Genomic DNA, 13096 nt, shown 5'->3' on the forward strand with positions numbered 1-13096 from the left:
CAATGGCCTCTGTGACAGTGCTTCATGGACTTATTTGCACACACTCACTTGCACACACACACACATGTTCAAGATAAACATATGCACCCACTTACACCGCCTTCACCGATCCCGGCATGATGTTGTTTTGCATACGTGTTGCTTCTTTCTGCTGAGGTTTTTTGGAATCTCAAACTGTATCCTGCTGAGGATAAAGTGTAAAATATGATTTTTTTCCCTCTACTTACCTAATGTGGTCTCTTTTCTCATCTAGCAAGGGCAGCGCCAGTGAGTGGGCAGCAAAGCCTCGGTGACCCGTCCCCACCCTTGTCTTGTGTCATGATGTATGATTGGATGGGTTGTACTGGAATTCTAATTTCCCCTCGGGGATCAATAAAGTATCTTTGAAATGAATTGAATTGAATCACAATCCTCAGCCTTCCCGCGAAGGCCAATACCAGGGTGTTGGAGAGGAGAGTCCAGCTGATAGTCGAACCTGTGCTTCAGCAGGAGCAGTGTAGTTTTTGTCCCAGCCGTGGAACACTATACCAGCTCTCCTACCTTCGCAGGGTGCTCAAGGATTTATGAGAATTTGACAAACCATCCACAAACTCTTTGTGGACCTGGAGAAGACATTCGACAAATTTCCTTGTGGTGAAGAATTTACACTCCCATCAAATGTTGGGCCTATTCCCTCCCCGCCAGTGGTTGGTGTCTCTGCCCGCCGGTGTACTTGTGGTTCTCGGTATCCGGGGCTGGGTGCTTTGGTGTGTGCTGGCTCACTCCCGGTGGCTGCTTGCCGGGGCTTGGACCCCTGGGCTCGGTCGGGCCTCTGCTTGAGGAGTGATATGTCCCAGGGTCTTGGGTCTCTGGATTCAATGGCTGCTCGGGCGTAGACGGCTGCTGGCGGGGCTTGTGGGCTTGTTGCTGCAGCTCCCTGGGGCTTCTGCACTGTGGCGGCTGGGTGTTTCCCCTGGGATTCTCCCCTGCTCCTCTCTGGGGGGGGTTACGGTAGTCCCGGTGGTGGTTTTCCTGGGGTTCCTGTTCTCTGGGCGGCCTTTGGATGTCTGTGGCTCAGATCTCCTCCGTATCTGTCCCGGGTCCAGGGGGGCGGCTCTGTGGCTCCTCACACTCACTATTGCATATTGTTATAGAGAAACCTTGTATACACAAGCGCGCTCACACTCAGACCCACAGGTGCTTAGATTCAGGTGTTAACAGATACACAAATGTTCTATATTGAGCCGCATTTACCATTAAATACATCTTGCATTTATAAGTATCGTGCACTTTTCGGTAAAAAAAGCTGGTTATATTGAACGTTTCTGCAGGTGGAGAAGCAAGCAGTGTGTTATCTTGTATTCTCTCCATCCTTCCTTCTTTCCTCGATTCTATTCTCCTTCTCTCCCCTTTTCCTTTTTGCCCCCTTTTCTCTCTTTCATTCCTCCTTTTTTTCTTTTTCATTTTTGTCTCTGTGTCCGTAACAATTGAAATAATCCCAAAGCAGTTTCTAATAGTTTCTTTTTATGAATATCAAGCAGAGCTTTAAAGCGTTAGCTGTAATGCTCCACTGGTGAAAATAAATCTGTTGGGCTTTTTCTTGGCACTCAGAAAACAATTCTGAGTGCTACACTGCCGGACAGGACACGGCTAAAAAAAACCAAAGAAAAACAAAAAACATACATTTTCAGTCTGGGCTTAAACTGACCTAAGGACTGAGAGGACTTGGCAGACAAAGGGAGACTGTTCCACAGTCTGGGTACTGACACAGAGGCTCTATCACCTCTGGACTTTAGCCTGGCTTTACTAACAGCCAACAGAAGCTGGTCAGTTGACCTCAGGGCTCTGGGTGGAATGTAAAGCTGCAAAAGCTCACCTAAATTAGATGGACCTATAGAGTTTAAACATTTAAAAACAATCAATAAAACTTTGAATTTCACCTGAAAGTCGACAGGAAGCCAGTGAAGGGGGCACAAAACAGGGGTGATAGATTCATACTTCTTTGTTTTGGCCACCAGGCAGACTTCAGCATTTTGGACTCTCTGAAAACATTGCAGAGAACCCTGGTCCTAACCTATATACAAAGAATTACAGTAATCCAGCCGTGATAATAAATGTGTGGATTGCATTTTCAAAGTCAGCCCGAGGTGAGCTGAGGTGGCTCAGGCATCTGTTTCGAATGTTCCCTGTACGTCTCGCTCAGGAGACGTTCTAGGCACGTCCTGCCGCGCAGAGGCCCAGCAGAAGGCCCATGACAAAAGCTCTAATTTATACTGTTAAAAAAATCTCAACTCAGGCAAAAACTCAAACTATTTGGGTTTTCTCCATTTTTGCCCAGTAGTTGTTATAATAAATGTTCATTATTTAGGAAAAAATGCTTTTGCTTTAAATGTGCACTAACCCTAAACAAAGTTTACGAAATCAGTCATTAAACTGCTCACCTGTTTACTGACCTATTTCTAAATAGACTTTACTATATAAGGAGGATTTGCAGCTACATTTAATGATAAACCCTGAGATGTTGCATATCAAGCTGTACTATACCCTGTTCTGTGACAGTAAATGCAATGAGATAAATTAAAACCTTTACGAAGCCACAACAACTAGCTATGTCCCTGCAGGTTGGATCTGAGGTTGGATAGAAAATATTTTTTTTTGCAGATAAGTGGAGTTCTTCATTGGTCCACCCTAGGCTATAAGGGAAGCCACCCTTTGTGTACTCATAATTTTATTGTAATGCAGATATAAACCTACCCTTAAAAATGTGATCTAAATATTTATTATAGCCCTTACTTAATTGCTTAGATGAGATCAGAGCATGGTGGATTTTCAAGTTTCCTAACTTCAACAAAATAAAAACAAAAATTATTTTAATTGAACAAACTGACAAATATCCATGATTTTTCTTGGTTCCCTGTAGGAAATTTTTTACTTTTTTGTGGCCAGTCTAAGGCACAGCTGTTCAATAATCATGCTGTCTAATCAGCATCTTGATACACCTGCTACACCTGCGAGGTGGGCTGGATTATCCATGCAAAGAAGAAGTGCCCACTATCACAGATTTAGACAGATTTGTGAACAATATTTGAGAGAAATGGTATTTTGTGTATATAGACAATGTTTTAGATCTTTGAGTTCAGCTCATGATAAATGGGAGCAAAAAGTGTTGCGTTTATATTTTTGTTCAGTGTATGTATTAAACATGAAATATTGCAGAGTCATTATTTCCTTAGCATTTCATTGTATTATAGATTCCAAAAAGGGCCAAAGCAACAACATGCCTTAATAGTCCTACTCAGGGTGGCTGACAATTAGTGAATCAGGCCATTTTTTCTGCAGCACATGGCTGCTACAGCCCTTCTTCTTTCCTATGAAATCAGTACAGGTGTTGGTTCCTGTAGATAATTCTGTTAATAATTTACTGGTTGAGGCTGCACGGTGGCACAGTTGGTAGCACTGTTGCCTTGCAGTAAGAAGGTCCTGGGTTTGGTTCCCGGCCAGGGGTCTTTCTGCATGGAGTTTGCATGTTCTCCCCGTGCATGCGTGGGTTCTCCCTGGGTACTCCGGCTTCCTCCCACAGTCCAAAGACATGCCTGTTAGGTTAATTGGTAACTCTAAATTGCCCTTAGGTGTATGAATGAGTGTGTGCGTGGTTGTTTGTGTGTTGCCCTGCGATGGACTGGCGACCTGTCCAGGGTGTACCCTGCCTCTCGCCCATAGACTGCTGGAGATAGGCACCAGCTCCCCCGCAACCCACTATGGAATAAGTGGTAGAAAATGACTGACTGACTGAATTTACTGGTTGTTGTTTACCTCCATGCTCTGTTTTGGATGATTTAGTTTATTTCAGAATTAGAATTAGCTTTATTGCCAAGTTTGTACATACAACAAAGAAGGAATTTGTTCTCTGGGTTTGTTTTTTGTTTTTTTGTGTTATAAGATATATTCTGCATATATCCTTATGTCCTTAAATACATATATACAAATATACACATATACAAAGGTGGATTTGCAACTGCAGTATGAGGTTGTTTGGTACTCTATTAAATGTTCATTAGAGAAACTGTCTCTGTGGTGGCTGTTTTTTGTAAACAGCACTCTGTAGCAACGTCCTGAAAGTAAAATTCTAAATAGTTTATGTCCAGGGTGTGTGGGGTCTGCAGAGATTTTTCCAGCGCTTTTCCTGATCCTTGACCTGTATAAGTCCTGGATGTAGGGAAGGTCAGCCCTGATTATTCTCTCTGTGTTGGGTTTTGATAGAATCAGTGTTTTCTGTATGTTGCTTTTTAAATTCCTGTGGGGTTTTCCTGGTTTGTTTCAGTTCAGCTTGAGTTCTGGTTTGCAAATGCATTTGGTCAGTTTCTTATGAACACACAGTTTTAGGTCAGGATGTCCTGCTGTAACGTGGCTGAGTAGTACCACTAAGGGCAACACTCTGGCAGTGATTTGCTGGCAGCCTCCTCCTTAAATCGTCCTTTGCAGAATAATCAGGGGAATAGCAAACACCTGTCACCTCTCCTCAAGATTCCACGCCATCTAGGGGCTGAGCACAGTAAAAGCACCAACAGACACACAAAGCACAGATCCTGAGAAAAAAATCCCAGAAGAGAGTCTCTGATGGTTGCAGATATTTATTTCTCTTTTTTGGAGCATCCAGGATAATTCTTGCATCTCCAGAACACTTTCCAGCACTATTAAAACCACAGAATAAACTTAAATAAATGTTCATACAGTGTTTGATAAACAAGGTTCTCAACATAACTGAATATATTAACTGTAATGGTGATTTCTAAGATTAATGACCAGCTTACTATGGTGGTGATTGCAGAGCGTACACTGGTTAAATGCCTGTATGACCCCCAAGAAAATGTCCAGGCCAGGTGATGCTTTACCTGTTTCTTTAAAGTGGAACTAAACCTGATGTAAAAGTATACAAATTTTGGGGTGTGGTCAGGAGGATGAGGGAAAGTGGCAGCTAGCTTAACGTGACAGCTTGAACTTGGAAAGAGAGCAAAGTGATGCTGGTAGTTTCGCCAAGGATAGGTCTTTTGAGTTGGAAGATTTTTCAGCCCCTCATGTCACCGGGGGTTGAGGGAGGCTTAATGTATCCCAGCGGGCCTGAGCCTTATCAGTTCGAACCGCTGGCTGAGGGTTCTGACTCAGAGATGCCCAGAGCTGTGTGCAGTGAGGAATGCTGCTGAGGCAGTGGAGGACAGAATGGGTCCAGTTTCTGAGTGGTAAAGTGATTAGCAGTGTTAGCAGCATCATTGCTAACATGGGCTAACGTTCAAAGCAGTAACAAAATAATAAAAACCTGAGAAACGTTATGATCAATCCTCGCAATTCGAACTCCTGACTCGAACGTGAGTCTGAGTGAGATGGGTTTGTACCTGAATGTGGTGCTGTGACGTAGACCTGTACCAGGCCATTTGAGCCAATATGAAAATTCAACTGCAGTAGCCACCGTTTAACCCAATGAGGGCAGCACTAAGATGGTTTTAGGACAAATATTGCAGAATTAAATAAGTTTACATGAACATTGTATAGTAACATGAAGATAGCAACCTCAAGGCCCAATTTAAATTGTTTATCGGCAAAAACCTTGATTTGGGGTTTAGTTACTCTTTAAACACCATTTATTTACATCAGATCTTAACATTACTCACAAACCGGCCACGCTCCTGGTGACAATTGCAAAAACTGCATCACAGTCCAGTCTTCAGAACATTAGCTTCACATTGTAATAAAATGCAAAATAAAGGCAAATAAACAAATAATGTTTGCCATGGTTGCATTCAAAGTAATAAAACCAAACACTATTATATAGAATAACATGTAGAGTTCCTCACAAAAATGCACCTTTTTATTATATATGTGTATATTGTACATTGTAAATGTGTATATTCTGTAATGCAAAAACAAAACACAAGAGCAAAGTGTACCGCAGTCAAATTTCTTGTTTGTATGTACGAACTTGGCAATAAAGCTGATTCTGATTCTGATTCTGAAAAAACAAAATTAAGAAAAATATAAATGTATAACACGTCATACTTTAATTCACCTGCTAAGTATGCAAAACATCTGAAAACATGTAAACATGTGAAACAGATATGGAATAAAGCCAGCTGGAGTCAGCATGAAAGCTAAAACACCACATGGATACAAGGTGTAAATTTATATATAGACAATTTGCATCCGTTACAGAGCGAACATATTAGACCCAGCAACTTAACTGACACACACCACTGGACTTTTGTTAGAAAGAAAAGGCTAAAACAATTACTTCAACTCACCAGCTGGATCAGAACCTGATTCAGCCCTCTGCAGTGCATAACAAACTCTCCCTTATACAGATTACCAGGCTCAACCTCCTCACTGGTTCATAAATGTTACCGGACCGACCGCTCAATCCCCGATAATTTAAAGAGATAGAACAGTGGTTCATTACACTACAAGTATTAACAAGTAAATTAAAACAGTTTGTGTAGGCAGGGCAGGCTTTAACCACTATTTGAACCTACATTCAGCTTTAGTTGTTAAACCAACAGCCACTGGGGTGGTCAATGTTATTTGACAGGAGGCCGTGCCAAAAGATGTTTGCTTTAAAAGTGTTGATGGAGACGTTTACAGAGTTGTCCTGTCTTCTTACAAATACATATGAACATATGATAAGGTGCCGCGAGGAGGACTGCATGATGTCAGGTGTTGCAGACAAGCATGGAGGGTGATGCATGACAAGAACACTGAGACAGTGGTGAGGTGTGTGGCCGAAGTGAAAGGGTGGGGATGGGATTATTAAGAGAGAGCAGCAAGCAGGTGGAACAGAGGAGCTGCAGGAAGTAGAGGCACTGGAGGTTGATGAGTTAAATTATCATAAAATATAACAGCCTGGATGAGAAGTGAAGAAGAGGATGTACAGGTCCTTCTCAAAATATTAGCATATTGTGATAAAGTTCATTATTTTCCATAATGTAATGATGAAAATTTAACATTCATATATTTTAGATTCATTGCACAATAACTGAAATATTTCAGGTCTTTTATTGTCTTAATACGGATGATTTTGGCATACAGCTCATGAAAACCCAAAATTCCTATCTCACAAAATTAGCATATTTAATCCGACCAATAAAAAAAAAGTGTTTTTAATACAACAAACGTCAACCTTCAAATAATCATGTACAGTTATGCACTCAATACTTGGTCGGGAATCCTTTTGCAGAAATGACTGCTTCAATGTGGCGTGGCATGGAGGCAATCAGTCTGTGGCACTGCTGAGGTCTTATGGAGGCCCAGGATGCTTCGATAGCGGCCTTTAGCTCATCCAGAGTGTTGGGTTTTGAGTCTCTCAACGTTCTCTTCACAATATCCCACAGATTCTCTATGGGGTTCAGGTCAGGAGAGTTGGCAGGCCAATTGAGCACAGTGATACCATGGTCAGTAAACCATTCACCAGTGGTTTTGGCACTGTGAGCAGGTGCCAGGTCATGCTGAAAAATGAAATCTTCATCTCCATAAAGCTTTTCAGCAGATGGAAGCATGAAGTGCTCCAAAATCTCCTGATAGCTAGCTGCATTGACCCTGCCCTTGATAAAACACAGTGGACCAACACCAGCAGCTGACACGGCACCCCAGACCATCACTGACTGTGGGTACTTGATACTGGACTTCTGGCATTTTGGCATTTCCTTCTCCCCTGTCTTCCTCCAGACTCTGGCACCTTGATTACCGAATGACATGCAGAATTTGCTTTCATCTGAAAAAAGTACTTTGGACCACTGAGCAACAGTCCAGTGCTGCTTCTCTGTAGCCCAGGTCAGGCACTTCTGCCGCTGTTTCTGGTTCAAAAGTGGCTTGACCTGGGGAATGCGGCACCTGTAGCCCATTTCCTGCACACACCTGTGCACGGTGGCTCTGGATGTTTCTACTCCAGACTCAGTCCACTGCTTCCGCAGGTCCCCCAAGGTCTGGAATCTGCCCTTCTCCACAATCTTCCTCAGGGTCCGGTCACCTCTTCTCATTGTGCAGCATTTTCTGCCACACCTTTTCCTTCCCACAGACTTCCCACTGAGGTGCCTTGATACAGCACTCTGGGAACAGCCTATTCATTCAGAAGATTTCTTTCTGTGTCTTACCCTCTTGCTTGAGGGTGTCAATAGTGGCCTTCTGGACAGCAGTCAAGTCGGCAGTCTTACCCATGATTGGGGTTTTGAGTGATGAACCAGGCTGGGAGTTTTAAAGGCCTCAGGAATCTTTTGCAGGTGTTTAGAGTTAACTTGTTGATTCAGATGATTAGGTTCATAGCTCGTTTAGAGACCCTTTTAATGATATGCTAATTTTGTGAGATAGGAATTTTGGGTTTTCATGAGTTGTATGCCAAAATCATCCGTATTAAAACAATAAAAGACCTGAAATATTTCAGTTAGTGTGCAATGAATCTAAAATATATGAATGTTAAATTTTCATCATTACATTATGGAAAATAATTAACTTTATCACAATATGCTAATATTTTGAGAAGGACCTGTAGTCTGGGTAGAGTTGATGTTTGCGAGTGTCAGGGGTGATTTGTGACAGGATAGCTTCAAGATTAATTCAATTCAGTTCAGTTTATTTATATAGCGCCAATTCACAACACATGTCGTCTCAAGGCACTTCACAAAAGTCAGGTACAAACATTCCAATTAATCGTAACCATTGAACAGTGCAGTCAGATTCAGTTATTTATTCAAATTGGATAAAAAGTTTTTCTATCTAAGGAAACCCAGCAGATTGCATCCAGTCAGTGACTTGCAGCATTCACTCCTCCCGGATGAGCATGTAGAGACAGTGGACAGTCACTGGCGTTGACTCTGCAGCAATCCCTCATACTGAGCATGCATGCAGCAACAGTGGAGAGGAAAAACTCCCTTTTAACAGGAAGAAACCTCCAGCAGAACCAGAACCAGGCTCAGTGTGAGCGGCCATCTACCACGACCGACTGGGGGTTTGAGAGAACAGAGCAGAGACACAAAAAAGCACTGATCCAGGAGTCCTTTCTAAACATTAAAAAGAAACATTTACAATATGCTTGTGAGACCCGCTGTGATGTACAGTTTAGAGACAGCGTCATTAACAAAAACATAGGAGGTAAAGCTATAAACATGGCAGAACTGAAGATGTTTCTTCTGAGAGTGACCAAAACAGACAGGATTCAACATATGAGAGGGACAGCTCAGGTTGACAAACGCAGAGGCATATTCAGTGAAGAGATGGTGGACTTTTTGGACAATTGGTGTTAAATGTAGAGCTGCCAGAGAGGTGCACAGGAGAGAGTTTATGTACGTAGTGTTGAAAGACGTGCATAGAGTTTGTGTGACAGAGAAAGGGTTTAGGGTTAGCAAGAGATGCAGATTGCTGATACCCTATGGAGACATCTAAAGGAAGTGGCCTGAAAGAACAAAATGCAGTTGTTAAGGGATCTCTTTGAATCCAAGGAAATATTTTCCTCAACCATAAAATGATTGGCTTTATTCGATGTAGTGGAGAGAAAGAATACAGATAACTGGAAACACCTAGTAAAATTATCTCCACATTATCTCAGAGGCATATGTTATGCTTTAATATTCAGACCTTTATTGTTTTTCTGTGCTCATTAATGTTTTAGTTGTTTATGAGATTTCATAATATTTCATCTTCTTGATTAAAAGCTAGCAAACACTAGTGTTTGCAGGCTTTTAATCACCTAAGTTAGGGTTGATGGCTAATATTCTTTTCCAGTTGAATTATGGTAGCTGGTGTCACTTTCACACTCAGTTACAAGAAGCAAGCCATATTGACACTGCTGACCTTTAAGAGGGGGAGATTCCAGAGGGAAGGATGCTGCCATCAGTTATCAGCAGACTGGCACCATCCTTTACATTAACCCTGCTAGCAGAGGAAATCTGCTAAAGGCAAAAACAAAACCAACAACTCTAAAAAACAAACTTAAAGATATCACACTATAACACTGCCTTCTATAGTTTTTGTGTTGAGTGTATGGAATTGCAATGCTGGATGAATATGTGTGTACATGCTTGAATGAAAACACACTTGAAGTTATGGAACATAGATGAGGTTTTGCAGCTTTTAACCTTGGATCACTTACTTGCTGGTGACAAAATACACTGATGATTTCATACGTTTGATTTAACCAGTTTAATTTAGACATACTGATTGATGAATTGTTGTTATTGTAACTTTCAGCTCAACTGTAACCACTGAGAGTGACTTTTTAAAGTTCTCATTAAATACATCAAAACCACAAACTAATACATTTTCTTAGGATTTTAGATGACAGACCAACACAAAGTAGCACATAATTTGAATGAGAATGAAAAACTTGGTTTGGGGTGTGCATTTGTATTTAGCCCCTATGAATCAATACTTCGTAGAACTACCTTTGGCTGCAGTTACAGCTGCAAGTCTTTTGGGGCATTTCTCTACCAGCTTTCACACATCTACAAACTGAGTTTTCTGCCCATTTGTCTTTGGAGAATTTCTTAGGGTCAGTGAGATTGGATGGGAAGTCTCTGTGAACAAGAAATTCCAAGTCTTACCACATATTCTCGACTGTATTTAGATCTGGACTTTGACTGGGCCATTCTAACATCTAAATATGCCGTGAGCTGTCTGTTGTGTTCCTTGGTCTTCATGATGCTGTTGTTCTCTAACAAACCTGAGCCCTTGACTGAACAGCTGCATTTATCCTGAGATAAAATAACACACAGGGGTACTATTTATTAATTATATGAATTCCATAGGTAATTGTTTACTCTGGGTTTTATTTAGGGGTATCCAAATAACGGGGGTGAATACAATTGTATGCCACAATCTGGGGTTTTTATTTGTAAATAATTTTAAAAACCTTGTATAATTTTCTTTCTCCCGTACTCCACAGTTATGTGCTACTTTGTGTTGGTGTATCACACACACACACACACACGCACACACACACACACACACACACACACACAGACACACACACACACACACAACAAGCTCAACATTGTTGTTGATTTTTACTCCTCCATTTTACAAATTTCACTGTCATTTTTTTCTCCACTTTTACTTTTCTCAGGTGTGATATCCACATCAGAAGTATTCCCATTTCCTCCACCTGTGACTGACTGTGTTGAAGCTCATCGTGTGTGCTCCACTGACCCACGGTGCCAGGCACTGTACCGAGGCTTAGAGCTGTGTGCGGCCGATGCAGCAGTCTCACCACTAGGGGAACAAGCGGCATCCGAGTGCTTGGAGAGACAGGATGCCCTTCTGGCCAAACACCCTTCACTGTTGGCTTGCAAGTGCCAGCGTGGCTTCCGGAAGGAGGAGCGGTGCCTTCGTATATACTGGAGGGTTCGTCTTCTGCCGGGTGAGTTAGGCCTGTGCTGGATTTGGAGATTTTGGGTGTATTAGAAAACATCATTTACACAATTTGGTACAATACTTTTGCTAATATTTAATGACAACAGAATTATAGATTACCCAATCTGATCAACCAAAACATTATGACCACCAGCCTAAAACTGAATTAAGCATTTGACTAAACTACAGTTCAGTAACAAATGAAATTTAAATATGAGTATAAGCTAAAAACAGTAGGCCATTTTTGAAGATTTTTTAAAGAGATATACACAGGGTCGGAAGACTGATACAGAATATGAATGAAGATTGTCTAAGTTAAGTAGAAGCATGTAGATGCCTATTGCGCCACGTATTCTGCTTCTTGATCTGCTCCTCATGGAGTAACAGTGAAAGCTAATATTAGCTAGCTAATTAACTGGGCCTTGTAAGCTACTTTACTTTTAAAGAGCATTATCTTTATAACAGTAATGGGTGTTCTTTAGTTTCCATTCTAGAGCTGTATTTCTATCTTTCTTAATTTGTGCGTAGTGTTGCAGTCACAAGTTGATAAAGCTGTGTGTGGCCTCAAAAGCTCTAAAGCCAAAGATGCATTTTGTATGGATGTAACGTTTCTAAAATATCACACAGAATCTTTCATCACACCCTTAACTACTATTATAAATAAATCCATAAACACAAGTTCCTTCCCTGAACCCTGGAAGTGCTCTGTCATTACACCAGTTTTAAGTTGGGTAATCCTGCAATAACCAGCATTACAGACCGATAAGCATACTTCCACCAGTCTCAAAAGTCTAGTATAAAAATAGTAGTGGAGCAAATTGCACATCATCTTAACAATAGTCCAAATACCTAGAACAGGATGCAGTTTGGCTTTTGAAAACATCATTCTACTGAGACGGCGGTTTGTCAATTTTTAGAAAACAAAAAATCAAAATTGGATGAAAGTGGTGTCGTTGGTGCTGTTTTCATAGATCTCAGAAAAGCATTTGACACTATTAATCACCAGATACTGCTGATTAAATTTTCTAGTTTTAACTTTTCCCCAAGTACTCTGAACTGGATTGAATCATATATATCTGCAAGATCACAGTGTGTTAGGATACAGAAAATGAAGTCAACATCACGCAACAACAATCTTGGGGAACCGCAGGGTCAGCGCTAGGTCCACTTCTTTTCAGTTTGTTTATAAAATCTGCCTATTTGTTGCCCTTCGAATTTCATCTGCCAAATGTATGCTGATGATGCTGTTCTATATGTCCATGGAAAAGATAAAAAACAAGCTGCGCTAAAGCTGACAAATGCTATGATAAATGTTTATAACAGACTTGAGAAATCCCAACTATGCTTGAACATATCCAAGACTGTGTGTATGTACTCTCAAAAAGAGCAAATACTGACAGTGATCCTAACGTTTTTGTGCAAGGTAAAACAATTGATGTCATACAAGAGTTTAAATACTTAGGAATCACTCTTGACTCACAACTTCTTTTTAAACGTCAAATAAAAAATACTGTGAACAGAATTAAGTTTAACTTTTCCAACTTTAGGTTTATTAGACACAATCTAACTCTTGACAAATTGTATTGTGATACCCTGATCATATCACACATGTCCTATTGCGTAATAAGTTGGGCATCAGCCTGTAAGATGACACTGAAGCCAATTGAAACAGTTTATGAACAAGCTCTGAAAGTATTGGAGAAAAAACCAAAAAGGTACCATCAATGTCAGA

The 13096-nt window shown here is 41.0% G+C and overlaps 1 protein-coding gene across 1 annotated transcript in view; it reads left to right on the forward strand.

The window, feature by feature from the left end:
* Positions 1–13096, forward strand: part of gfra3 (GDNF family receptor alpha 3) — a 110514-nt gene that overhangs the window by 51068 nt on the left and 46350 nt on the right. Inside the window, exon 2 of the mRNA XM_047353785.1 lies at positions 11078–11371. Within this exon, the coding sequence (XP_047209741.1) occupies positions 11078–11371 (294 nt within the window). The remainder of the gene's footprint in view (positions 1–11077; positions 11372–13096) is intronic.

This window comes from Girardinichthys multiradiatus, chromosome 23 (assembly GCF_021462225.1).
Source record: "Girardinichthys multiradiatus isolate DD_20200921_A chromosome 23, DD_fGirMul_XY1, whole genome shotgun sequence".
In the NCBI taxonomy this organism is placed as follows: Eukaryota; Metazoa; Chordata; class Actinopteri; order Cyprinodontiformes; family Goodeidae; genus Girardinichthys; species Girardinichthys multiradiatus.